The following is a 27,384-nucleotide window of genomic DNA, read 5'->3' as shown; positions in this document are numbered from 1 at the left end:
TTACGAACTTTTCACCTTACTAACCTCCTCCTGGAACCAATTAAGTTCGTATCATGAGGCACCACTGTAAATTTATTTTAAACCCTATCTGTATAAAACAAGTCCCCAGCTGGAAAAGGCTGTGCTTGCCCAAGAGTTTTACCTTGATGGTTCCCCAGATACCTCTCTGCAGGCGTATCTGATGGGCGTCCACTTGAACAAACACTTCTGATGTCATCGGCCATGGCTGGTTGCTTAGCTTCTCATTCTTCACCTCGACTCTAAAGAAGGGCAAGTCCTCAGCACTCCCACAAAGTTCTGCAAAGACGTATTTGCACGCCCCCTGGAATCCGAACGGCTGCCCATCAAACGTGGTGTAGTGAAGATACCCTGACACCTGACAGAGACCGTCCGAGAGCTTGTGGCACCCGTGAATGCCTTTCCAGGTGCCACAGAACTCTCCAGGACCACAGGTGGAGCTGACACACTCCACAGCGTGGCTGGTGCTGCTGCAGCGGCAGAAGCTCTTGCAATTCTCTCCCTGCCAGAAACTTTCCTCGGCCAGGTAATATCTCCCATCGTAAGTGCAGCCACATTGATCCTGGGCCACGCAATCCACGCCGCTCCGCACAAACCCAGGGTTGCAGTGACACCCTTCGATGCAACCAGTCTGGCAGTTGGGAGGTGTAGCTAGGGAGGCACAAGACGGTGAGCAAAGAGGTCCACAGAGATCGTAAAAGCTATTAGCTGGACACAACAACTCTGCAGAGGGGGAAAAATGCACACATATCAACATTTGAGAATGTCGAAGTACAAATCCTTTCTTGTTGCTTTACCTAAAACAGTGATTCTCAACTTGGGGGTTAGGACCCCTTTGGGGGTCGAACTACTGTTTCACAGGAGTCACGTAAGACCACTATTCTGATGCCTTGGAATATATTTTTACAATCCAACCAATCAGGCGTTTACAGTGGGGATGTCCTCTGACCTTCCTGCCAATCAGCTATTCATTCATTCATTCATTCATTCATTCATTCATTCATTCATTCATTCATTTATTCGACTTCTATGCCTCCCAATCCCGAAGATCTCAGGGCAGCTTACAATAATAATATAAATCAAATATACAAATAGATACAGAACAATAAAAAAGAAGTCGAATATAGTCTAACCTAAGTAAAAACCCCATATTTAAAAGAAACCCCATTAATATAAAGCAGTCATATCCCATATATATATGTTTCCGTAGATTTTGTAGATAAAGGGTTAAATATATATATGGGATATGACTGCTTTATATTAACGGGGTTTATATATATATATATATATATATATATATATATATATATATATATATATATATATATATATATATATTTGTTTTCATAAATTTTCACGGGTATATGTATGTAGATTGTTCTGAGTTCGGGTTTTGCCCTGTGTAATATTTTGCATGTTTACGCGACGTTTCGGTGAAATCACATGATGATGGTGAATGTGATTTCATCGAAACGTCGCATAAATATATATATCCCAGGCCTGCTGGCAGAGCCAGGTCTTCATGGCCTTATGGAAGGACAGTAGGACAGTAGGGTGGGAGTAGTATGGACATTGGGGGGTAGTTGGTTCCATAGAGCCGGGGCAGTCACAGAGAAGGCCCTCCCCTGTGGCTCTGCCAGCCTGCATTGCTTAGTCGACGGGACCTGGAGGAGGCCAACTCTGTGTGTTCTTATTTGTCTCTGGGAGGTATGTGACAGGAGGCTGTTCCATAAATAGTCTGGCCCTGAGCCATGTAGGGCTTTATAAGTAATAACCAACACGTTGTGCCCAAGGACTAATAGGAAGCCAGTGCAGCTCATGGAGCATAGGTATTATATGGGCATACCGAGGCATACACATGACAGCTCTCACGGCTGCATTCTGGACTATTTGCAGTCTCCGAACACTTTTCAAGGGTAGCCCCAGGTAGAGCATGTTGCAAAAATCAAGACGGGATGAGGGCCTGAGTAACTGTGCTTAAAGCTCTGTTGGTAGAATTGGTATAGTCTGGAGGACAGAAGGAAAAGGGGGAACATGATCAAAACATTTAAATATGTCAAAGGGTTAAATAAGGTCCAGGAGGGAAGTGTTTTCAATAGGGAAGTGAACACAAGTACAAGGGGACACAATCTGAAATTAGTTGGGGGAAAGATCAAAAGCAACGTGAGAAAATATTATTTTACTGAAAGAGTAGTAGATCCTTGGAACAAACTTCCAGCAGACGTGGTTGGTAAATCCACAGTAACTGAATTTAAACATGCCTGGGATAAACATGGATCCATCCTAAGATAAAATACAGAAAATAGTATAAGGGCAGACTAGATGGATCACGAGGTCATTTTCTGCCGTCAGTCTTCTATGTTTCTATGTTTCTAAGGAGTCTAAGGAGAAGGACGACATAAAAAATCGAATAAATAAAATAAATAATAAAAAATAACACCAGGGTTGTCAATCTACACCAGCTTACCACACCCGGTTGTCTCCCTCCAGGGCTGGATGGCAATTCCACGGCTTTGGCACTGCTGAGCATATGCTCCCAAGGTTTTGCATAGGCTGCTGCCAGAGGTGACACACATGTCCTTCACACAGTTCTCAAAGTGGATTCGAGCAGTGTCAGGGTCACTGCAGAGCTGAAACGGCCCACTTGGATCACGGAGGATGCCACAGGAATGCAAAGGCCAGTGCTGAGATTCATCACAGGAGGGTGGAAGGCCAACGACTGCACAGTGGAAAGGAGAAGTAGGTTCCCTCCAGCTGTTGCTGAAAGAGGTAGGGGTGGAGAGGAGTCTGCCGTTGGGGCTTTGGAAATCGTCCTTCTGATTCCCATTGAAGTTTCCACTCAGGCCACAAAGCAACCCGGAATAGATCTTGGGGACAGACATTGAGACGGAGTAGGACGAGTCGTAAGAGACGGAAAGGCCAAAATTGGTCCGAAGGTGGATGGAAAAGCCATGGTAGTAAACATAGAGCTTTTCTGCCGGAAGGACAAATGGCAGGTTGACCAGAAGACCATTCACCTGAGATGGAAAGGAAGGGAAGTCACGGCAGCGTTGTTTATTATTCACGATAAATTTATTTTATTTATTTTTATTTATTTATTTATTATTTAGATTTGTATGCCGCCCCTCTCCGCAGACTCGGGGCGGCTCACAGCAAAGTGAAAAACAATTTACAACAAATCTAAATTACTATTTAAAAATATTTTAAAAACTCCATTTTCTAAACAAACATGCAGACAGACATACCATTCATAAATTGTAAATGCCCGGGGGAGATGTCTCAGTTCCCCCATGCCTGACGACAAAGGTGGGTCTTAAGGAGCTTATGAAAGGCAAGGAGAGTAGGGGCAGTTCTAATCTCCGGGGGGAGTTGGTTCCAGAGGGCCGGGGCCGCCACAGAGAAGGCTCTTCCTCTGGGGCCCGCCAACCGACATTGTTTAGTTGACGGGACCCGGAGAAGGCCCACTCTGTGGGACCTAATCAGTCGCTGGGATTCGTGCGGCAGAAGGCGGTCTCGGAGATATTCTGGTCCAGTGCCAAGAAAGGCCTTTAAAAATTGTAATAATTTTTTCACTGAGGGCCCGTGGATTAGAATCCGACAACATTTTAGTATGGCACCAATTATATAGAGAAGATGAGAGAAGACCAACTCCTGAAAGAGTAGCAGATCCTTAGAACAAACTTCCAGGAGATGTGGTTGGTAAATCCACAGTCACTGAATTTAAACATGTCTGAGATAAACATAGATCCATCCTAAGATAAAATACAGAAAATAGTATAAGGGCAGACTAGGTGGATCATGAGGTCTTTTTCTGCCGTCAGTCTTCTATGTTTCTATGTTTCTTTGGTATTGACATGCACCTTTCACTGTGGCCAAGACTGCCTACCAAAGTAGAAGTCAATGCCTGGCAACCTCATGGGTATCCAAAACAGAGATGGCAAGACACTATCAGCAAAGACATGGAAGCCATGGGTCTCCACCCTGGAGATGCATCTGACTATGTAAAGTGGCATTCAATGATCCAAAAAGTGGACCCTGTACCACTAGGAAGGAGGAGGAGGAGGAGGAGGAGGAAAGGAGGAAGAGGAAGAAGAAGAAGACAACAAAGAAGAAGAAGACAAAGAAGGAGAAGGAGGAGGAGAAGAAGAAGACAAAGAAGACGAAGGAGGAGGAGGAGGAGGAGGAGGAGGAGAAGGAGAAGGAGAAGAAGAAGAAGAAGAAGAAGAAGAAGAAGAAGAAGAAGAAGAAGAAGAAGAAGAAGAAGAAGAAGAAGAAGAAGAAGAAGAAGAGTGATTAGGATGCAGTATGGCAGGATGTTAACTCTGCCCACGGACTGGAGTTCAATCCTGATGAGGTTCAAGGTTGGCTCAGCTTCCATCCTTCTGAGAGATTGTTGGCGTCCATATGCAAATAATACTGACATTATAAACTGTCAGAGAGTGTGGTACAGCTTTATAGAGCTATATATAAATCTACACACTATCGCTATTACTAATATGGCACTTTTTAAAATGGATTGGATAGAGACATTCACAATCACCAGACGTAATTGGAATTATAATGGGAAAAGCTAAATATCACCAAACAGATGATGAGTGAATATTTCTTTATATAATATATTTAATGTCTTTAGATTAAATTTAAATGCGGGGTTTTGCCTTGTCCCTGCCAACTTCAAGCATGTGGCCTCTCTATGACGCAAGATTGCTGAAGCTGTTTTTGTTATTCCAGCTTCTATAGCTATTCTTGGATTTGGTCAAAGCTATTTCAGGAACGAAGATTTTTATAACTTCAATAAATATTTATTGATGTGGCTTCCCTTTTTGACGGTCCGCAGCTTTGTCAAGGAGATTAGGTTGTACATTTGCGGTGAAACCACAAAGAGTGAGAAGGAGAAATTGAATAATAACCACAGCAGGGAAAAAACAAAAACCCTCAACCAAGGAATTTTGTTTGGCAGGCACAGGTCAAAAACAACAGGCACTTTTGCTATGCAGTGGTACTTCTACTTATGAACTTAATTCGTTCCATGACCAGGTTCATAAGTAGAAAAGTTTGTAAGAAGAAGCAATTTTTCCCATAGGAATCAACGTAAAAGCAAATAATGTGTGCGATTGGGGAAACCACAGGGAGGGTGGAGGCCTTGTTTCCTCCCAGGAGATTCCTAGAGAGGCCCCACAGAGGCTTCTCCCTGCCTTTTCTGGCCCTGTTTCCTCCCAGGAGATTCCTAGAGAGGCTCCACAGAGGCTTCTCCCTGCCTTTTCCAGCCCTGTTTCCTCCCAGGAGATTTCTAGAGAGGCCCCACGGAGGCTTCTCCCCATCTTTTCTGGCCCTATTTCCTCCCAGGAGATTTCTAGAGAGGCCCCACAGAGGCTTCTCCCCACCTTTTCTGGCCCTGTTTCCTCCCAGGAGATTTCTAGAGAGGCCCCACGGAGGCTTCTTCCTGCCTTTTCCAACCCTGTTTCCTCCCAGGAGATTGCTAGAGAGGCCCCACGGAGGCTTCTCCCTGCCTTTTCCAGTTACAGTTTCAGAGGCTCAGGTTTGTAAGTGGAAAATAGCTATTGAGAAGAGGCAAAAAAAATATTGAACACCCGGTTCTTATCTAGAAAAGTTTGTAAATAGAGGCATTTGTAGGTAGAGATACCACTGTATATGGTGTACATATTTTTCAATGATGCTGAACTAACCCAGTTGCTAAATGAGTGTTGGTTAAACAAGGACCTTACCTGTATCTTGTCATACTGATCTGCCATCATGACAATCTGCTGTCCGTAAACTTCTACTTCCACCTGGTAGATCCAGGATGCTGCCAAAGAGGCCCGATGTTCATTCTGTACTTTGACGGTAAAGCTCAGCAACTTGTTCACAGGGCCACAGTACCTGCTCAAGGTATACGTGCACGTCCCTTCATAATCAAATGCCACTCCGTCAAAGGTGACGTAATGGGGATCTCCAAACACCCAGGAACTGCCAACGTCTTCAGCATGGCATCCCAAGATACCATCCACCACTCTGCAGGTTTCTTGAGCCCTGCACTTATGCTCTTGGCAATCCATAGGGTGGGAAGGTTTTCTACAGAAGCATTTCTTGCTGCAGGAATCTGTCAGGATCTCCTTGTTGCTCACTTCATAGTACTGGTTGCTCAGGGTGCAGCCGCAACGGCTCAGGGGCACACACCCACCTCCACTGAGAATGTAGCCTTGGTTACAAGAGCAGCCCTCTCTGCAAGGCTTGGAGCAGAAAAGAGGAGCAGTGGAATCCAGGCAGCTGGCTGGGCAAGCTGTGGAGCAGGCTTCATAATGGCTGTTCTCTGGACAAGTGACTTCTGGGAGAGAAAGGAGACGTTAAAGAGGAGAAAAAAATCAAACACCCGCTATTAAAGTTTGTTGCAAAATCAAAACCAGAAGCACACACAGATAACTGATTCAGCTGGATTTAATAACTTCTTTATAAATGTAATGTTCTGCCTGGCCTCAAGCCACCCAAGAACAAAGTAATGAATCAAACACATCCACTCAGATTTGTAAATATCCAAAAAGGATTGTTCTTTATGTTCAGAAAACTGCAAACCACGAAGTTTCAGAGCAATGTGAGTTTAAGTAGGCAAGAGGTCAGAGTTAATTACTCCAGTCCATGCAGGAGCCTTCCAGGCTTACAGCAACCAGCAATAACTCACAATTGGAATGTCAGAATGTCACAGAGATCCAAAGGCTAAAACGAAACCATGATGCATCAATGTCTCTCTCCAAAGCTGAACGATAATCTCCCACATAGATCTTTCCAACCTTCCCCTTTTTTCAAGGTTGCAGCAGCGTCATTAAGTCTTTAAGTCATTAAGTCACACCATGGCATGTCATTGTACCAAACCAAATCCCAATTCCTCCTCTATGAATCATGAACTGTGTCTTGTTGTTCGTTCAGACACATGTTCCACCTCCATCTGTTTTCAGCCTTCTCCAACTTGATGTCCTGTGAATGAATGGTATCTCATTTCCAAGATGCTATCACCCATCAGTGGCAATAACCAGTAGGATGGGGAATTCTAGATGCTGAAGACCATCTTGCCTGTAGGACACCAAGTTGGAAAAGGTGGATTTAGCTCATGTCATTCGCTCCAATGATGTGATGTGCAGAGTTAGACGGGAAGGTTGAAAGAACATGTTTCAATAAGAACTTTGGGTAATTGGTGGTTCATATCAGCGGTAAAATCTACTCACCTTTCCTATCATTTTGGAAATGCATGCATGCACCACCATTATGCATGCTATTCCACCCTCTGCGCATGCGCAGGCTTTGTGCATGCGCAGAGGGTTAAAAAAAGAAAATGGTGACGTCCAGTTAGGTGGGCAGAGCCCCACACTGCTGTCACTGCCAGTTCTCAAAACCATTGGCGGCCACCGCTACCAGTACATCCGTACTGGGCCGAACTGGTAACATTTCACTCCAGGTTCACATGCACGAATATTGGCACGTACACACGGAAACACATATACAATTATGTATTGCTTTTCTCACCCACCAAAAATCTACCAATCACTTTATTTGATGTGCCCCATATTAAAGCTATTAGGATGCTACCTATCACTAGCTTCATTACCAAGAAGATCAATCATAACAACTGTTCTGCCGGGCTCTCTGGTAGGAGCCTCCCGAAAATTCAAGGGTACAAATTTCAGACAGACACACGTTTGAAAATTCAAAACAATGTTCTTTATCCCAAAATTCAAAATAAACTAAGCACTCGTTTTGTATTGCAAAGAGCACTCTTCCCAAAACAACTGGGTAGTCTGTGCAATTAACCTTAAGCAGTCATTAAGTACTTAGTTAGCAGCTGTGAAGAAACTTCACACCCCTCCTTCTTCCAATGAAGTGACACACACACACACACACACACACACGTTGCTCTGCTTTGGTTTCAAAGGCGTGAAAAGTCAACAAACAAAGTCCAGAAAACAGTAACACAGGATTCCTGAAGAACTGCGATCAGATACTCTTTCACAACGGCCAAACCCACACGCTGCTATTTATAGCAGCAGCCCTAATTACTGGAGCCCCACCCAACCACAGGTGGCCTTATTTTCTCTTGTAATAATCCTTTAGTTGTTGTCTCCTATGCATCACTCTACGCATGCGTGGATGTGTCATTAATTCTTGTTCAGAATCCAAAGTTGATACAGATGATTGATCTCCTCCTGGGCTGTCTGCCAAACTCCCCTCTTCCCTGTCACTCATGCTGCCTTGGTCAGAGGAGGCTTCGTCGTCAGATTCCATCGGGAGCAAAACAGGCCTGCGGCATGTGGATGTCTCCCCCACATCCACCTGCACATTCCTTGGGGCAGGAGCTGGGCCAGAGCTACAACAACAACATAGCAATCAGGACTCATGATTCTACCATCTTACAGGTTAGAACAGGGTCTCCAAATTTGGCAACTTCAGGTCCTGTGGACTTCAATTCCAGAATTCCTCAGCCAGGAGATGACGTTCACACATCTTAAATTTGCCAGGTTTGGAGATCCTTGGGTTAGAAGACAGCATGTCCTACCAGTTGTCTGGATGTACCCTAACTAAGTCCCACTAATCATATTTTTTAATGTTCCAGAATGTACAACTTGCATCTCTCTCTACTGATTAGTCATTGCACTGTGACATTTATTATTATTCCCTCCCGAGATTGAGAGGTTGTTAATTTACATTTGTTAATTTTACTCACCACATTGTGTCTTGTCTCTCCACTGCCCAACTGTGATGTTGGCTGCTTGACAACGTTCCGCGTAAACGTGGAGGAGATTGCATAGCACAGTCCGGTTGCCTTCCGATGTACAGACATCATTAAGACAGACTTCCATAAAGCTAGATACAGGCACCATCTGTGTACAGTTAGCAAAAGGACCTGGGGATTTTTCTAAAATGCCACAGTGTTCTGAGCTGGAATAATTGGCCAATTTAGTCAGGGGACAAATTGGTGGCCGTTGGATGTCCCCACAATGGCCCGTAACATTTTTGATCTGCCAACTTCTAGCAAACAGAGTCGCCAATTCCACCAAGGATCCATTGGGAGTTGAGAAGTCATCTGATTGATTACCATTCAAAGATCCGCAGAGGCCACATGTAGCATTTTGATATCTGGCAGGAACCCCAATTTCCACGTGTTGATTCCCAGTGTAAGAAACGGATACTCCAAAGTCAGTATCTATCTTCACGGAGAAGCCACTCTTACTCATTTGGATCTTGCCACCAAGAAGGACCACAGGAAGAAGTGTCTTTATCCCACCAATCTACCGAGGGGTTCCATAGAATAAAATGGCATCAGAGTTACTGCTTTCATCTAAGCTAGATTGGATTTATCTATTTATCTGGCCATTAGACTCAAAACCAATTTGTTGGCCCATTATCAATCAATCAATCAATCATATTGGATTTAATGAAGTGTTACTGGCATTTGTTGCCACCTATGACCCAAATCTACAGTGCCAGAAGCAACCTTCGACTACTGTAACACTCTCTACATGGGGCTACCCTTGAAAAGTGTTCGGAAACTTCAGATCGTGCAGAATGCAGCTGCGAGAGCAGTCATGGGCTTCCCCAAGTATGCCCATGTTACACCAGCACTCCGCAGTCTGCATTGGTTGCCGATCAATTTCCGGTCACAATTCAAAGTGTTGGTTATGACCTATAAAGTCCTTCATGGCATCGGACCAGAATATCTCTGGGACCGCCTTCTGCCGCACTAATCCCAGCGCCCGGTTAGGTCCCACAGAGTTGGCCTTCTCTAGGTCCCGTCGACTAAGCAATGTCGTTTGGCGGGACCCAGGAGAAGAGCCTTCTCTGTGGTGGCCCCGACCCTCTGGAACCAGCTCCCCCAGGATATCAGAGTTGCCCCCACCCTCCTTGCCTTTCGCAAGCTCCTTAAAACCCACCTCTGTCGTCAGGCATGGGGGAATTGAAATTTCCCTTCCCCTAGGCTTATAGAATTTATACATGTATAAATTCTATAAGCTTGTATGTATGATTGGTTCTTTAAATTGGGGTTTTTTAGATTGTTTTTAATATTAGATTTGTTTACATTGTCTTTTTATATTGTTGTTAGCCGCCCCGAGTCTTCGGAGAGGGGCGGCATACAAATCTAATAAATACAAATACAAATACAAATGTAAGCTACTATGTCCAAATATATTGTTTGACCGAACCACAACTAACTGAAGAGAGTGAGGGTTTTATAAATGAAACCCTAGTAATTCTATTTACAAGGGAGCATGAAATAATGAAAGGAAAAACTGAAATGACCTTGACAAATGGAGAAATTTGTCACATAATTGAAGATCTGAAATTTAATCCCTTGCATCTCAATATAAGGATAGATTTTTTTTTAAGCTTCCATCCCTGAGATTTTGGGAATATCTGACATTCAGAAAGACAACACTGGACTAGTTAGGGTAGATTAGTAAGAGCCTCGTTATCACAGTGGTTAGAGTGTAATACTGCAAGCTACTTCTGCTGTGATCACCAGCTTTCAGCAGTTTGGCAGATCAAATCTCAGTAGGCTCAAGGTTGACTCAGCCTTCCATCCTTCCAAGGTCAGTAAAACGAGGACCCAGATTGTTGGGGGCAATAGGCTGACTCTTTATAAACTAGAGGTATAACAAGCAGGAAGAGGGAGATTATGATCCCGCTATATAGACTGCTGGTGAGACCACATTTGGAATACTGTGTTCAGTTCTGGAGACCTCACCTACAAAAAGATATTGACAAAATTGAACGGGTCCAAAGACGGGCTACAAGAATGGTGGAAGGTCTTAAGCATAAAACGTATCAGGAAAGACTTCATGAACTCAATCTGCATAGTCTGGAGGACAGAAGGAAAAGGGGGGACATGATCGAAACATTTAAATATGTTGAAGGGTTAAATAAGGTCCAGGAGGGAAGTGTTTTTAATAGGAAAGTGAACACAAGAACAAGGGGACACAATCTGAAGTTAGTTGGGGAAAAGATCAAGAGCAACGTGAGAAAATATTATTTTACTGAAAGAATAGTAGATCCTTGGAACAAACTTCCAGCAGACGTGGTTGATAAATCCACAGTAACTGAATGTAAACATGCATGGGATAAACATGTATCCATCCTAAGATAAAATACAGAAAATAGTATAAGGGCAGACTAGATGGACCATGAGGTCTTTTTCTGCCGTCAGTCTTCTATGTTTCTATGTTTCTATGTTTCTATATAAGTCAAAATGCTATTGCTATTGCTAATAGTTTGGGCTGGAATAAGGCAGTTTTTTAAGAAGACTGAAGGGCTACAAAACCTTAATTGTCATTAACTTTAACTTTAGAATTTGGGCCACTAATTCAGATGACTTACCATGGCATGGCCAGTAGAGTTGGTCATTAAAACAATGTCTTGCCCATAGACTATCAGGCGCAAATATTCTACGTGTGGTGCATCTATGGATGATCCTTGTACCTTGGCTTCCAACTGGTAGTACGTCAGGCTTTGGTTGTACGAGGGTACGCATAGCTGAGACAACATGTAAGTGCAATCCCCTTGAAAATGGTAGAGCAAGCCATCAAAGGTGGTATAATGTTGTCCACCTAAGACGTGGCAGGATGCACTGTGGATAGGCTGGCACACGTGGTACCAGGAAACCGGCTGGCAGGCCTCATCTGCAGAGCAGCCTTCAGCCTGGCACATCACTGTATGAGTGTCCAACATGCATTGGCACCTCTCCTCACAGATTGAGTCACTCCAGAAGATGGCATTGAGAGGTAAGAAGTTAGCTGCGAAGACAAAAGACACATCGCAAATATTTGGAAAGTCCGAGAAGTTCATGTCTATGATAGCTTATTATTTAGAATACAGTGATATCTCGCCTTACGAACCCCTCTTCATACGAACGTTTCATGATACAAACCCGGAGTTTAAGATTTCTTTGCCTCTTCTTCCGAACTACTTTCACCTTATGAACCTGAGCCGCCGCCGCTGGGATGGCCCGCCTCCAGACTTCCATTGCCAGCCGAAGCGCTGGGTTTTCCCTGAGCCTTCCCTCACTGGGAATCCCCACCTCTGGACTTCCGTTGCCAGCCAAAGCACCTGTTCTTGCATTGCTGGGATTTCCCTGAGCCTCCCCTCGTTGGGATTTCCTTCATTTTTGCTGGCGCTGCTTTGAATCCCACGTAAAGGCTTGCTGGGCATAAACACATGTATATTCTACATCTAGTTCTTGGGATAAGTGAAGCGCTTTCGTGGACATATTGACTAGCCCTCATAAATTGATGGAAGGTTTATGTCATTAAAAGCAACCACCTAGTGTAGTTATGGTGAACCTATGGCACAGGCGCCACAGGTGGCACACGGAGCCATATCTGCTGGCACATGAGTTGTTGCCCCAGCTCAGTTCCAACATGCATGTGTGTGTCAACCAGCTGGTTTTTGGCTCACAAAGAGATTCTGAGAAGGCATTTTTGGCTTCCAGAGAACCTCTGGGGTGATGCTTTTACCCTCCCCTGCTCCCAGGAAAGCCTTTGGAGCCTGGGGAGGGTGAAACACAAGCCTACTGTGTCCACCAAAAGTTGGGAAACAGGCCATTTCCGACCTCCAGAAGGCCTCCAGGGGGCAGTGGAAGTTTTTCCCCCTTCCCCAGGCATTGAATTATGGGTGTGGGCACTCATGGATGTCCATGCTCTTTCGGCACCCAAAGGAAAAAAAGTTCACCATCAATGACCTAGTGAAACAAGAGGACATTGCTGTTGATATCTACCCAAATTTATGAGAAGAACATGACTGGAGTAATGGATTTCTGGCTGAATCCTTTATGGTTTCTTCTTTTTCTTATGATCTCACTGGGCAGCATTCAATGCACGAATCCCAGTGGCCGATAAGGTCCCACAGAGTTGGCCTTCTCCGGGTCCCATTGACCAAACAATGTCGTTTGGCGGGCCCCAGGGGAAGAGCCTTCTCTGTGGTGGCCCCGGCCCTCTGGAATCAACTCCACCCGGAGATTAGAACGGCTCCCACCCTCCTTGTCTTTTGCAACTTACTCAAGACCCACCTATATCACCAGGTATGGGGGAATTAAGACATCTCCCCCAGGCTTTCTTATATTTTATGTTTGGTATGTATGTGTTGTATGGTTTTTAAATTGTTGGGTAAATTGTTGCGGCATGCAAATCTAATAAATTGAAATTGAAATGTACCTTTGTAAACGCATCCATTGGGCACTCCAAAAACGTCCACTTCAAATATCCAGCGCCCGGGGTCCACAACATTACTTGTTGAGCTGATGTTCACTATGCTTGGAGTCCAAGAACCAGGAATATTGAAGTAATGGTCAGCATCGCCATTATTAAATCCAGCCTGTAAGTAAGAAATGGGGAAAAGCATTACCAAAAAAGACAGAAGGTTATTTGGGCCAAGGAAGGGTTTGCTGAATTATGGGATCTTGGCGTTCAGTTTCCAAGATCCAAACTGTCCATAAAATAGGCAGGCAAATAAGATGGGTGGATGGTAGATTTCTGCAAAATTTTCTATCATACTTGCCTCCAGGTGCTTATATGTATTTTCTTGGACAGAAAATTGCATCCATGTGATTTCCTTGAAAATCTTCTTCCCGGGGTGATTTTTGGCTCCACCGTCTAGTCCAGTGATTTTCAACCTTTTTTGAGCCGCGGCACATTGTTTAGATTTACAAAACCCTGGGGCACATTGAGGGGGGGGGGGGCGGCTAAAAAAAGTTTGGACAAGAAAATTCTCTCTCTCTCTCTTCCTCCCTTTCGCTCTATTTCTCTCTCCCTCCCTCTTTCTCTCCCTTCCTCTTTTTTTCTCTCTCTCTCCATCCCACTTTCTTTTTCTCTTCCTTCTTTCCTCTTTTTTGCTCTCTTTCTCTCTCCCTCCCTCCCTCCCTCCCTCTATGTCTTTCTCTCTCCCACCTTCCCTCCCTCCCTCTCTCTCTTTCTTTCTTTCTCTCTTGCTCTCTTGCTCTCTCTCTTGCTTGCTTTCTCATTCTCTTTCTTTTTCTCTCTCTTTCTTTCTTTCTCTCTCTCTCTCTTTCTCTCTCTCTTGCTTGCTTGCTTTCTCTCCCTCTTGATCTTTCTTTCTCTCTCTCTCTTTCTCTCTCTCTTGTTTTCTTTCTCTCCCTCTTGCTCTTTCTCTCTCTCTCTCTCTCTCTTTCTTTCTCTCTCTCTTGTTTTCTTTCTCTCTCTGAGCTTCGCGGCACACCTGACCATGTCTCACGGCACACTAGTGTGCCTCGGCACACTGGTTGAAAAACACTGGTCTAGTCCACAGTCTCAAGATTTTCTGGTAATATCTTACCAGAATAACCAAAGATAATTTCACTCAGAGTTTCTACCTCAAAGTCAACTGGGTACAATCAACTTGTTGGATAAAACAGCACCAATCTGGTATAATGTTGTCCACCTAAGACGTGGCAGGATGCACTGTGGATAGGCTGGTGCACGTGGTATCAGGAAACCGTCCGGCAGGCCTCATCTGCAGAGTTGGAAGGGACCTTGGAGGTCTTCTAGCCAACCCCTTGCTTAGGGAGGAAACCCTACACTACTTCAGACAAATGGTTATCCAACATCTTCTTAAGAACTTCCAGTGTTGGAGCATTTACAAGATCATAACAACAGAGTTGGAAGGGACTTTGGAAGTCGTCTAGCCAACCCCTTGCTTAGGGAGGAAACCCTACACTATTTCAGACAAATGGTTATCCAACATCTTCTTAAGAACTTCCAGTGTTGGAGCATTTACAAGTTCTGGAGGCAAGTACCGTATTTTTCAGAGTATAAGTCGCATCCCCCTCCCTCTAAATGAGGCATCCAACATCTTAACTTCTTTAATTCCTTGCTTTTTCAATGAAGACCATTATTGGGAAATCCTGAGGGTCCAGGCTGGGAAAAGTTGGTAAAGATGTGTTTTTAGAAGAGACTTACCTGGGCAGGTGTGCCCTCCAAGCCTGTGTGAGCATCTCCACCACTTGCTTGGCCTGATATCCACTGGATATCCTGGTAATTCAGCATCACAAAGGACATTTTACCATTGGAAGTTAAAACAGCCTGAAATGTGTTCACCTGTAGAAAATTGATTACACCATAACAGGAGTTACTTGGTGCTTTCAAGTCAGTCGATTAACCTGGGTTCATTGCCTTTGCAGTTTTCTAAGGGCTGTGAGGAGACCGGCCCAAGGTAACTAGCTGGTTTCATGCCTAAAACAGAACTGGCACTCATAATTTCCCAGTTTCTAGCCTGGTGCCTTTACCCACTATACCAGTGATGGCGAACCTTTTTTTCCTCGGGTGCCGAAATAGCATGGGCACGTGCTATTGTGCATGCATGAAGGCCCAGACCCATAATTCAGTGCCTGGGGAGGGCAAAAACAGCTTTTCCCCACCTGGAGGCCCTCTGGAGGGTGGAAACAGCCTGTTTCCCAACTTCTGGTGGGCCCAGTAGGCTCGTGTTTTGCCCTGCCCAGGCTCCAAAGGGTTTCCTGGAGCCAGTGGAAGGTAAAAATATCCTCCCCCATCCCTCTGGAGGCTCTCAGGAGGCCAAAAACACCCTCCCAGAGCCTCTGTGTGAGCCAAAAATCAGCTGGCCAGCACACTCATGCACGTTGGAGCTGAGCTAGGGTAATGGCTCATATTTATTTGTTTGTTTGTTTGTTTGTTTGTTTGTTTGTTTGTTTGTTTACTTACTTACTTACTTACTTACTTACTTACTTACTTACTTACTTACTTACTTACTTACTTACTTAGTCCAATACATAATACACATTGAAGAGAAAGATATGTAATAATATAAGTAAAGAAAAGAATAGAAGAAAAGATATAAAAGTATAGGTGAACATATTTGAAAGGAAGAAAAGATAAAGGAGATAAAGGAAAGACAATTGGACAGGGGACGAAAGGCACACTAGTGCACTTATGCACGCCCCTTACTGACCTCTAAGGAACCTGGAGAGATCAATCGTGGATAGTCTAAGGGAAAAATGTTGGGGGTTAGGGGTTGACACTACTGAGTCAGGTAATGAGTTCCACGCTTCGACAACTCGATTGTTGAAATCATATTTTTTACAGTCAAGTTTGGAGCGGATAACATTAAGTTTGAATCTGTTGTGTCCTCTTGTGTTGTTGCGGTTGAAGCTGAAGTAGTCATTGACAGGTAGAACGTTGCAGCATATGATCTTGTGGGCAATACTTAGATCGTGTTTTATGTGCCAGCAGATATGGCTCCACGTGCCACCTGTGGCATCCATGTCATAGGTTTGCCATCACTGCACTGCACCCTACTGACCCTTTCACGTTAGAAGCATGTGCAGTTAATCGTATGCACACATTATGATTTGATGTTAATGTCTTTATTTTTATTGTTTTTATCTTTAAACATCATAACATTTTCTTCCCAAACCCCATCCAAATTTCATAGTTTACAATTCACAAATCTATCATATTTCATGTGTCTTATTTTACTGCAACTGAGAGAGTTGGAAGTCAATGCTCCTCTTTTTTTTTGCATTCCTTTCCTTCCTCAGTCCTCCCTCTTCCTATTTACTTTTGTACTTTGTATCTTATGATATTTTATAACTCAAGAAAAATGTTAAACCAGAAAAAATTGCATATATGCGGACTGCGTTTTATTGAAATAGATGTTCTTGTGATAGAAGGTGTTGTGGTTAGCTCTGGCCCAGCTCCTGCTCCAAGGACTGTGGATGTGGGGGAGACATCCACATGCTGCAGGCCTGTTTTGCCCCTGGTGTAATCTGATGATGAAGGCGCCTCTGGCCAAGAAGACATGAGTGACAGGGAGGAGGAGAGTGTGGCAGACAGCTCAGAAGGAGATCAATTATCTAGCTCCTCCTTGGATTCGGAACAAGAGAATGATATAGCCACGCATGCGGAGAGCGATGCATAGGCAGCAACAACTGAGAGATTATTATCAAAGAAAATGAGGCCACCTGTGGTTGGGTGGGGCTGTGGTAATTAGTGAGGCTGCTATAAATAGCAGTCTGTGGGTTTGGCCATTGTGGAGGATTATCTGATCGTTGTGTTTCATGCCTGCCTTGCTGACTTCGACCTTTGTGTGCTGATTTTTCCCCGCTTTGAAACTAAACCAGAGCAATGTGTGTTTCACTTTGTGAAAGAAGGACTGTGAATTGCCTCCCAGCTGCACGCTAAGTATCACAGAACTTATAAGGGACTTGTACAAATTACCAGTTTGTTTGGAGATGAGTGCTCTTTGCTATACAAAAAGAGTGCTCTGTTTATTTGAATTTTCGGTATAAAGAACATTGTTTTGAATTTTCAAATGTGTGTGTGTCTGAAGTTTGTATCTGTGAATCTTCGGGAGGATTCTACCAGAGAGCCCAACAGAATAGAAGGTGTCTGGCAAAACCTTTTTTGAGGAGTGAATGGTCCCTCGTTCTAGATCAAGTGAACCAACCTACCTTGGTGGACAAGGATCCATAGAAAGCCACTTGATCCCAGGTAGCCACAAAGGCCCAGGTGGCTGTGAAATTTTCATGTGGAAAGTAAGCGTTTACATCAGCCGTGATTCTCTGCAGAAGCTCCTGGTCTTGGCTCTGCCTGTAGTAGACCTCCCCTGCGATACGATTATCCACATCGGCCCAAAAAGGAGCCACAAAGGCTCGGCCATCGGTCAGGGGAAAAGGATCTGGGGTGAACTGACTGACAGGGTTGCCAAAGGACACCACCCCATTGTTGTTCACCTGGAGGGAGGAAAGTAGAGGCCTGTGTTATGGTTGAATGACAGATGAGTAGCTAAAAATTACTGGAATAAGGTGGCTGGCTGGTTGAAAGAAATAACAAAGGAAGAACTGGGGGGGGAAACCCAGAATTATATTTATTGGGTATTTTTAACAAAAAAATTAAAAAAGAAGTAAGATACTTGGTCATTCATATTTTGACAGTTGCAAAGATAGTTTACACTCAACAATGGAAATCTGATAAAATACCGGAAGAAGGTATGATAATTAAAAGTCTACGGAGAGTCTACGGAGAGGGGCGGCATACAAATCCAATAAAATGAAATGAAAAAAATGAAAAAAGGTGTTAGATTGTGCAGAGATGGACATGATGTCGAAAAAATTAGAAGGGAAAGAAGATTCAGAATATTATAAGATATGTGGAAATTTTTATGATTGGCTAGAGGAAAGGACAACGGTAAAATAAATAAATTAAAATTTTTCAAAAGACAGATTTTAAAAAAAGAAAAAAAGGCAAAAGCAACGCAAAGCAATACGTTAACAAAATAATAACAAGTTATGAGAAAAACTTCTCTGATTGAACATTCTAAAAGAGTGGGGAAACTACTCTTCTCAAATGTTTTGTTTATAAGTTTTGTTTTGTTTGCTGTTATGTTTATTTGTCTATCTGTTTGTTTGTTTGTTTGTTTTTATTTACTTGTACTTATTTACTTGTTCTTTCTGTGCCAGCTCAGGAAGCTCAAACTGCCCAAGGAGCTGCTGATACAGTTCTACAGAGGAATCATTGAGTCTGTCATCTGCACCTCTATAACTGTCTGGTTTGGTGCTGCAACCCAACAGGATCGACTCAGACTTCAGAGGAGAATCAGAACTGCAGAAAAAACAGTTGCTGCCAACCTGCCTTCCATTGAGGACCTGTATACTGCACGAGTCAAAAAGAGGGCGGGGAAAATATTTACTGACCCCTCACATCCTGGACACAAACTGTTTCAACTCCTACCTTCAAAACGTCGCTACAGAGCACTGCACACCAAGACAACTAGACACAAGAACAGTTTTTTTCCGAACGCCATCACTCTACTAAACAAATAATTCCCTCAACACTGTCAGACTTTCTACTAAATCTGCACTTCTATTCTACTAGTTTTTCTCATCATTCCTTTCACCCATTTCCTCCCATGTTGACTGTATGACTGTAACTTGTTGCGTATATCCTAAGATTTTTATTAATATTGCTTCTTCATTGCTTATTTGACCCCTATGACAATCATTAAGTGTTGTACCACATGATTCTTGACAAATGTATATTTTATTTTATGTACGCTGAGAGCATATGCAGCAAGACAAATTCCTTGTGTGTCCAATCACACTTGGCCAATAAAAAATTCTATTCTATTCTATTCTATTTTGTTTGCTATTGTAATGTCTTTGTATGTATAAAAATATAAAAATTAAAATTAAAATTAAGAGTGGCGTTGTAGGAGGAATCTGGAGAATGCTCACATAAAGGGAATGGTATTTCCGCCCATAAAAGAAGAAGAATTCAGAGATGGAGATTTTGGGAGACGATCCATCGTCTGCTTTGGGGGTGCTTCTGTCCTGATATTGGGGACCATAAGGATAGAGCAGAGTCTCTGGGAAAAGAAGACAGGGGTAAGGTAGCCGATAGAAGATCTAATAGGCAACATTTCAAACTTAATACAAACCGCTCCAAACTTGACTGTAAAAAATATGATTTCAACAATCGAGTTATCAAAGCGTGGAACTCATTACCGGACTCAATTGTGTCAACCCCTAACCCCCAACATTTCTCCCTTAGACTCTCCACTATTGACCTCTCCAGGTTCCTAAGAGGCCAGTAAGGGGCGTACATAAGTGCACTAGTGTCCCTTTCGTCCCCTGTCCAATTGTCTTTCCTTTCTCTCACTTATCATATATATTTTCTTTCTTTCAAATATCCTCTCCTCTAAGTTCACTTTACCCTTATATATATTACTACATGTCTATTTTTCTTCCTATGTATTTGTGTATTGGACAAATGAATAAATAAATAAATAAATAAAATTTACAGTATCAGTAAGAGTTGGTTCTTAAGGGCAATTATTATAAAAGTAATGGTAATAAATGTTAAACCAGAAAAAAATTATTCATTATCATGAATAAATGGTAATAAATATCACGAAATTGTTGTTAAGGATATATGGAGACGATTGATGCACTACGGCCTAAATGATTAGATGCGACTAGAAAAGAAGCAATTTAAAAATGGTATTAGTTAATAGCATTTAAAACTATACGTAAGAACTTTGAGTAATGATTCTTGTCCAGGTGTCAATTGCATTGGAGGCAGCATTGGATGGCTGATAAATACCAAAGTTAAAAGAAATAATTATTGTAATGCATTTCAAGATTGGTGGTATGTTAATTTGCATATGTGATTGGAGTGAAAAATAAAAAAATTCTTGCCAAAAAAAGAAGAAATAAGAGTTGGTTCTCAGAAAACAACATAAACATAGAAGACCAAGTGTGGATTTCCCTAGAATGCAGTACTTGCAGGCTATTTCTGCTGACTGCTGGCTGCCTGCAATTTGGCAATTTAAATCTCACCAAGCTCAAAGTTGACTCAGCCTTCCATCCTTATGAGGTGGGTAAAATGAGGACCCCAATTGTTGGGGGAAATATGCTGAATTGCTCTACCCTTAGACTATCCACTGTTGACCTCGCCCGATTCCTTAGAGGTTACTAAATGGCGTGCATAAGTGCACCAGCATGCCTTCCATCCCTGTCCTAAATTTCTCTCTTAATAATAATAATAATAATAATAATAATAATAATAATAATAATTTATTGGATTTGTATGCCGCCTCTCTCCGTAGACTCGGAGCGGCTAACAACAATAATAAAAACAGCATGCAACAATCCAATAATAAAACACTAAAAAACCCTTATTATAAAACCAAACATACGCATAAACATACCATGCATAACTTGTAATGGCCTAGGGGGGAGGAATATCTCAACTCCCCCATGCCTGGCAGTATAAGTGAGTCTTGAGTAGTTTACGAAATACCAATATCATGTACATAAACAGTGTCATTTCTTTGTATACTACCAATACGTACTTGACAAAAATAAATAAATAAAATAAAATAATAGTACTGTAAAGTGGTATATAAGTCGACATGCTATTGCTATTTTCCTTCCTTCCTTCCTTCCTTCCTTCCTTCCTTCCTTCCTTCCTTCCTTCCTTCCTGTTAGAATGCAGTGTTGCAGACTGAATCTTCTCACTGCCAGCAGTTTGATCCTGCCCAGCTCAAGGTTGACTCAACCTTCCAACCTTCTGAGGTGGGTAAAATGTGGACCCAGATTGTTGGGGGCAATAAAATTGATTATGTAAACATCTTAGATCACTATGAATAGTCTAAATGCTATTGCTATTGCTACATCAGTGGGAGCAAGCCAACTCCCCTCCAATGGAAGGGACCCAGAGTTGAGTATAACATGGGTGACTATATATTATTATTATTATTATTATTATTATTATTATTATTATTATTAATTAGATTTGTATGCTGCCCCTCTCTGAAGACTCGGGGTCGGTCACAACAGTAATAAAAACAATATAGCAGTGGAACAAATCTAATATTAAAAAACATATAAAACCCTATCATTATTTTAAAAAAAACAAACAGCACATTCATACCAAACATAAAACAAAGTATTTTAAAAAGCCTGGGGGAAAGGTGTCTCAGCTCCCCCATGCCTGGCGGTATAAGTGAGTCTTGAGTAGTTTACAAAAAATGTGTTTTTTTAAATAAATTTACCGTAAGACTGGGCAAAAAAAAGTCAAAATGTTTCTGTTTCCGTATGCACTGAAATGCACAGGTTCTTCGTTCAAAATGAGTATGCTTGCTGGAATTCTTATGTGCCCTACTGGTTTTATTTTAACAAATCTTGTTAAAGAGAACTCTGGAAGAATCCGTCTTGGGAAGGAATCATACTCAGTTTAAGCAGCAGCCAAAGAGCTTGCTATCATCTCAATATCATGCCTATCCTTCTTTCAAGATTAATTTGGGACAAGAATTTGTGCTATTGGGTATACTTACTCAGCCAGGGCCTTCTCCTTTTGCTGAGACTTTTAAGATCAATCCACATATTGAAGGAAAAATGACTTCAAGGTGTTTGCACTTTGACACCCTCAAGCAAACCATCCCTACGGGCTTTTTCCTTGGTGCCTTCAGATCAGATTGTTTGTGATTGTGACTCATTTTGGCTGGAATATTCTACAGATTTTACAATATCATTTGAAAGTCACTTACCTGGGTCAGGCACACTTCCCAAAGACAACACTTGGGATGCTTAAAGAGAGAGAGAGAGAGAAAAGGCAAGTGAGTCTTTTTGGAGAGGGGCGGCATACAAATCTAATAAATTGAATTGAATTGAAGAGAAGGACTAAGGAAAACGCAGCTGCACCAATGTGTAACTTGGAAATTGAATGCTACTAGGCAAAAGCTATATAAGACACCCGTTGAAATTCCCACATTCCCCTTGACATCATTCTGCAACACAGCAGGAAATTTAAATCATAGTTCTCTTATTGGATACTATATGTTGCTGCTTAGCAGTCAAGAAAAACCCATTGATGCATGGGGAACTCAATACAAAATTTATGCCTCAATACAAAACTTATGCCAGACCCATTCTCAAATACAGCTCATCTGTCTGGAACCCATACCACATCTCAGACATCAACACTCTCGAAAACGTCCAAAGATATTTCACCAGAAGAGCCCTTCACTCCTCCACTTGAAACAGAATACCCTACAAAAATAGACTAACAATCCTGGGTCTAGAAAGCTTAGAACTACGTTGCCTAAAACACGATCTGAGTATTATCCACAAGATCATATGCTGCAACGTCCTTCCGGTCAATGACTACTTCACCTTCAACCGCAACAACACAAGAGCACACAACAGATTCAAACTTAATATTAACCGCTCCAAACTTGACTGTAAAAAATATGACTTTAACAATCGAGTTGTCGAAGCGTGGAACTCACTACCAGACTCAATAGTGTCAACTCCCAACCCCCAACATTTCTCCCTTAGACTCTCCACGATTGACCTCTCCAGGTTCCTAAGAGGCCAGTAAGGGGCGTACATAAGTGCACTGATGTGCCTAACATCCCCTGTCCAATTGTCTTTCCTTTTCTCATATATCATATATATTCTCTCCCTCTCATCTACTTCTCTTCTTTTTTATTTACTATCCTTATATATATTACTTAATGTCTATTTTCTTCCATATGTATTGTATATTGGACAAAGAATAAATAAATAAAATAATAATAATAATCAGCAATTCCTCCTCTCTCCATTGGGAACTCATTCCTGCCTTCTTATAAACTGATGCTGGTCAGCCCTAATCCTAAAAGGTTCCATCTCATCCAAAATTAAACAGAATTAAATGTAATTAATTGCAAATTTGGAGCATGAGGAGGGACACATAAGCAGCCTAGGACTCCAGGTGTTGTGTAGATGCCTCCACTACCAATCACAAAATGAGTTGCAGTTTTGGGGGGTAAGGAAGTGACCGATAAAATAAATCATTCTGTGAAATTTATTGTACATATTCATGAATAAATGCATTTGAAAAGAACTTTGGGACAAACTCACCCAGGGCTAGGAACTTCATCGACCAAGGAAGGTATGATTTCATATTCCCAATGGTTGTTTCGATTCTTATATCAGAAATTATGCAGGTAACCTAAGAATGTATAAATTTATTTCTGGCTTAATGTTGTTCTTAGTACATTTTTTGGTAGTAATTCTACCCTCCTTTATTGTACACAGTGGAATTTATACCTGAGTACCTAATCATAGAATGGGGACTATATAATTACTTCGAGCTAAGAGTCAATTAACTTAATTAAAGCAAATATTTCTCCAATGGCTGTTATTTTAAATGTATTTCCAGCATCGTGCAGAGGAAAAACAGAACTGACCTAATACAGTATTCAGAAATATTATTTTGCCTTTAAAAATGCTACTATTTTACCTTCTTGATATGAGTTATAATCCACTTTCTCCTTCTGATAATCCTACTTCCATCAGAGTTTTTAAAGTCTCTCCCCACCTTTTATTTCATATTTAAAGAATGAAGTGTTAAAAACTGTCACAAAGTAAACAAGGAGAATTGGGGCTCCTGTGAATAGGTTTATTTAACTTTTCCACCAACTCTTTCATTTTATTTATTTTTTAAATATTTTTTATTGATTTTCAAAAAAAAAGACAGACAAAAACATACAACATTAAACATTTAAGGAGCTACTACAGTAGTCCCTCACCTATCGCTGGTGTTACGTTCCAGACCCGGCCGCAATAGCTGAAATCCGCGATGTGGAATTTATCGACTGATAGTACTTATTTAAGTATTTATATTGTAATTGTTTGGTACGTTTTCATTGTTTTAAGTGTTTATAAACCCTTCCCACACAGTATTTATTTTAGATACAGAATTTAAATACAGTATTTACAATTTTAGATATATTTTTTTTGAAAAACCTGCCGATCGAGTTCGGTGGACTGTTTAAATCTGCCGATGGACTTCCTCAGAAACCCGCGAACCAGCGAAGATCCGCGAATGATTTTTCTAATTAATATTTCTTGAAAACCCGCGATGAAGTGAAGCCGCAGTAGGTGAAGCACGGTATAGCGAGGGACTACTGTATTGCTCCGCTTATCGTAGAATTCTAACTATTACAGAAATATAAAAACCTAACTGTATTCAGATCAAAGCAGAAGTACCACACATGTAGGTTACATTCTTATTGAATTCAACTCTATTTTTATAATATTAAAGTTATTATTCAAATTCCTTTATATTTTAAAATATTCTATACTTAAACAGAAAAAAGAAGGTTATTAGTAATACAGAGAAAAAAGAAGAAGAAAATGAAAGAATATACACTTCTAAGTTAGTTATACTATATATTAATTCATTCTAACTTATAATTAACTATTAATACCATTTTTAAAATTCCACCAGTCATATACTTTATTCCATATTTTATAAAATTCTGATTCAGTTTGATTATTTAAACGTTTAGTCATCATATCTAGTTCTGCACATTCTATAATTTTTTTAAATATTTCAGTGTCTTTTGGTATTGGTACTCTTTCATTTTAACATTCCGCAGATTTACAGCGATTGGGAAATGACACTTTCCGTCAATTTCACACTTACTTTTATCCATCCAATTATTGATTTTGCTTTGATTTGATCTGTCTAATAATTGAGGATTGGAAAGAAAATGAGAGGGACTGATCCAGCAAAGCTTACCTGATGAATCAATCTGGTGACAAAAATGAGAATTTAAATCGGTATCTTTCTTCATTAAGATTGCATGCTAAGCCATGATCAATGAAGTACTGTATGGAAGAGAATAGAAATATTTGCAGAAAGGAAAACAGAATGAAAAAATAAAACACCTTCCACCCATTTCATTCTCGGACCAGCGTAAAATTCTTACCCATCAGTCGTTTGCAGTGTAATGCATGAACGTAGATCTCTGTTCTTTGTTACACTCAGTTTTCTCTGCATCACAAGGGGTTATATACGAACTCCCAGAGAGTGCAGTTCAAAACTCATTCTGGACACACGCGTTACGAAAGAATAGGTTCATTTGTCAATCCAGCATGGCAGAAACATTTTGACAAGGATGTAACAATTCTGTGAGGTTTTCCCATTGCAGCTAAGCCTAACATCACAAACGGCAAATGAAAATAATGGATTTCATTAGCATCAGCCACAGTAAAGGGTGGGTAGCAAATACAGAGCCATCGTGGGGCTTCCAAGATTCGCCCATGTTTCTTCAACACTCCGTGGCTTGCATTGGCTGCCGATCAGTTTCCGGTCACAATTCAAAGTGTTGGTCATGATCGTTAAAGCCCTACATGGCTTTGGACCAGATTACCTCTGGAACCGCTTGCTACCGCACGAATCCCAGCGACCGATAAGGTCCCACAGAGTTGGCCTTCTCCGGGTCCCGTCGACTAAACAATGTCGTTTGGTGGGCCCCAGGGGAAGAGCCTTCTCTGTGGCGGCCCCGGCCCTCTGGAACCAACTCCCCCCGGATATTAGAATTGCCCCCAACCTCCCTATCTTTCGTAATCTACTCAAGACTCATTTATACCACCAGGCATGGGGGAGTTGAGATATTCCTTCCCCCTAGGCCATTACTAGATATGCATGGTATGTTTGTGTGTATGTTTGTTTTTTATAAATAAGGGTTTTTAGTTGTTTTATTATTGGATTGTCACATGTTGTTTTTATCATTGTTGTTAGCTGCCCCGAGTCTACGGAGAGGGGCGGCATACAAATCCAATAAATTATTATTATTATTATTATTATTATTATTATTATTATTATTATTAATGATGGTTACACTATCCTAGGATCATGCAATCAACACGATCACCACCTGGGATCTTCCCAGCCAGCTTACAATGGGGGAAGCCAGACTTGCTTAATGACCGCATGAGTCACTTAAGAAGTACAGTGATTTGTGAAACAACTGTTACCAAAAGGGTTGTAAAATTGGGTGCAACCGATGACTTGAAACTTCCTATTCTGAAAATTGGGCAGATTAGGAGACTTGCAAAATCTCTTCCATGAAACTAACTTCAATCTAACCTGTTCTCCAACAGGGTGGAATAGTTTTGTGAAGAATATAGCAGTAGAACTACGGCGCCTAAAACACAATTTGAGTATTGCCCACAAGATCATATGCTGCAATGTCCTACCGGTCAATGACTACTTCAGCTTCAACCGCAACAACACAAGAGCACGCAACAGATTCAAACTTAATATGAACCGCTCCAAACTTGACTGTAAAAAATATGATTTCAACAACCGAGTTATCGAAGCATAGAATTCATTGCCGGACTCAGTAGTGTCAACCCCTTAACCCCCAACACTTCTCCCTTAGACTCTCCACGATTGACCTCTCCAGGTTCCTAAGAGGTCAGTAAGGGGCATACATAAGTGCACTGGTGTGCCTTTTGTCCCCTGTCCAATTGTCTTTCCTTTCCTTCACCTATAATATATATTCTCTTCCTTTCATATATCCTCTCCTCTAAGTTTACTTTCACCCTCTTTTATATTATCACATGTCTATCTTTCTTCCTATGTATTTGTGTATCGGACAAATGAATAAATTAAAAAAAAGGTACAGGTTGTAGTAAATGATTTAGCTTTACTAGATAAATGGTCAAAGCAATGGAAATTGCAGTTTAATGTTTCCAAATGTAAAATAATGCACTTGGGGAAAAGGAATCCTCAATCTGAGTATTGCATTGGCAATTCTGTGTTACCAAAAACTTCAGAAGAGAAGGATTTAGGGGTAGTGATTTCTGACAGTCTCAAAATGGGTGAGCAGTGTGGTCGGGCAGTAGGAAAAGCAAGTAGGATACTTGGCTGCATAGCTAGAGGTATAACAAGCAGGAAGAGGGAGATTGTGATCCCCTTATATAGAGCGCTGGTGAGACCACATTTGGAATACTGTGTTCAGTTCTGGAGACCTCACCTACAAAAAGATATTGACAAAATTGAACGGGTCCAAAGACGGGCTACAAGAATGGTGGAAGGT

The 27,384-nt window shown here is 41.6% G+C and overlaps 2 protein-coding genes across 4 annotated transcripts in view; both read right to left on the bottom strand.

Moving 5' to 3' along the window:
- LOC139174497 (IgGFc-binding protein-like) overlaps positions 1 to 735 on the bottom strand; it is a 73,026-nt gene extending 72,291 nt beyond the window's left edge. For all 3 annotated transcript variants that reach the window (XM_070764912.1, XM_070764913.1, XM_070764914.1), the window contains exon 1: positions 143 to 735. In XM_070764912.1, coding sequence (XP_070621013.1) covers positions 143 to 217 — 75 coding nt within the window. In that variant the 5' untranslated portion in view covers positions 218 to 735. The remainder of the gene's footprint in view (positions 1 to 142) is intronic.
- On the bottom strand, positions 243 to 25,887 carry LOC139174344 (alpha-tectorin-like). Its single transcript, XM_070764641.1, has 14 exons — positions 25,267 to 25,887; positions 25,077 to 25,165; positions 23,411 to 23,501; positions 22,054 to 22,092; positions 19,238 to 19,368; positions 17,456 to 17,737; positions 14,949 to 15,086; positions 13,209 to 13,368; positions 11,377 to 11,792; positions 8,729 to 9,293; positions 5,745 to 6,343; positions 2,486 to 3,035; positions 377 to 669; positions 243 to 260 (listed from the first exon to the last, which is right to left on the bottom strand). Exons 3-14 carry the CDS (start codon positions 23,451 to 23,453, stop codon positions 243 to 245), a joined length of 3,234 nt encoding a protein of 1,077 aa, XP_070620742.1. The 5' UTR covers positions 23,454 to 23,501; positions 25,077 to 25,165; positions 25,267 to 25,887.
- Between the last annotated feature and the right edge of the window lie 1,497 nt (positions 25,888 to 27,384).

The sequence above is a fragment of the Erythrolamprus reginae genome, chromosome 11, assembly GCF_031021105.1.
Source record: "Erythrolamprus reginae isolate rEryReg1 chromosome 11, rEryReg1.hap1, whole genome shotgun sequence".
Lineage (NCBI taxonomy): Eukaryota > Metazoa > Chordata > Lepidosauria > Squamata > Dipsadidae > Erythrolamprus > Erythrolamprus reginae.
The sequence above is the reverse complement of the archived record's forward strand: the minus strand, read 5'-3'. Positions and strand labels throughout refer to the sequence as shown.

Bases quoted from the DNA above. Each gene is read 5' to 3' on its own strand.
- LOC139174344 (XM_070764641.1), bottom strand. From the start codon at position 23,453: ATGAAATCATACCTTCCTTGGTCGATGAAGTTCCTAGCCCTGG. The intron at 22,093-23,410 runs GTGAGTTTGTCC...TCTCTCTTTAAG, and splicing joins GATGAAGTTCCTAGCCCTGG to CATCCCAAGTGTTGTCTTTG. The intron at 3,036-5,744 runs GTAAGGTCCTTG...TTTCCATCTCAG, and splicing joins ATCAGTATGACAAGATACAG to GTGAATGGTCTTCTGGTCAA.